We start from the raw sequence: 1,088 nt of genomic DNA on the forward strand, positions 1-1,088 counted from the left end.
AGGTAAGAGGATCGCTTGAGCCCAAGAGTTGGAGGTTGTTGTGAGCTATGAAGCCACTGCACTCTACCCAGGGTGACAGCTTAAGACTCTTGTCTCAAAAAAAAACAAAATTTTATTGATTGGTTCACCTATCATATAAAGATATTAATTTGTGCTACCTTACTCATATTTTGTGAAAGAAAAATGTATGTGGTAACTGTTTAAGATACAGAGTTCATTTTGAGTAAGGTACATTTTGAGTAAGATACAGAGTTCATTTTGAGTAAGGTACATTCTAGGCATTTCAGGACTGCCTTCAAAATTCTTATAGTCTAGTAATCTATACATAATATTTTCATTTTATTTCATTTCAAATATTTTATAATCAAATATTTCAGTATCTATGTATGAATATTTAAGCTGTATCATACAATTCTCAGTGTGAACAGTATTACTCTCAAGGGGTTAGTAAAGATTGGTTCTGGGGGGTGAAAAAAACAATACCCTTTCATGTATAAAGCACAGATACACCTAAAGTAAGGTAAACAGATATACAATTTATCTGTAGTATTAAAATTTCATTGAGTGGGCAACTATTAGGAAAAAAATATCTAAAAAGGCTCTTTGGTGGTAGTATAGGCTGAAAAAATAATCTCAGAAACTCCGAGCTAAATATGTTGCAAATATGGCTATCAGGGGCTTTTTAAAGGAGAAAAAGCCCTCAATTCTTTAATGAACTAGTTCAGAATTCAGACTTTTGATAATTAAAACTGTTCCGTGTATTTTACATGTAGGTATATGTTGTTGGAGGCTATGATGGGCAAAACAGACTGAGCAGCGTAGAATGCTACGATTCCTTTTCAAATCGATGGACTGAAGTTGCTCCTCTTAAGGAAGCCGTGAGTTCTCCTGCAGTGACTAGCTGTGTAGGCAAGTTGTTTGTGATTGGTGGAGGACCTGATGATAATACTTGTTCTGATAAGGTAAGCTATATTCTCTTAAAGAAATTACCAGTGGGGCTCGGCGCCTGTGGCTCAAGCGGCTAAGGCACCAGCCACATACACCTAAGGTGGAGGGTTCAAATCCCCAGCCCGGGCCCGCCAAACAAC

At 36.9% G+C, this 1,088-nt stretch overlaps 1 protein-coding gene across 2 annotated transcripts in view; it reads left to right on the forward strand.

The window, feature by feature from the left end:
- The window catches only part of KLHL24 (kelch like family member 24), a 43,975-nt gene that overhangs the window by 37,415 nt on the left and 5,472 nt on the right, over positions 1 to 1,088 (forward strand). For both annotated transcript variants that reach the window (XM_012811591.2, XM_023519261.1), the window contains one exon: positions 774 to 962. In XM_012811591.2, coding sequence (XP_012667045.1) covers positions 774 to 962 — 189 coding nt within the window. The remainder of the gene's footprint in view (positions 1 to 773; positions 963 to 1,088) is intronic.

Source organism: Otolemur garnettii, unplaced genomic scaffold (assembly GCF_000181295.1).
Source record: "Otolemur garnettii isolate 467f Iridium unplaced genomic scaffold, OtoGar3 scaffold00166, whole genome shotgun sequence".
Classification (NCBI taxonomy): Eukaryota; Metazoa; Chordata; class Mammalia; order Primates; family Galagidae; genus Otolemur; species Otolemur garnettii.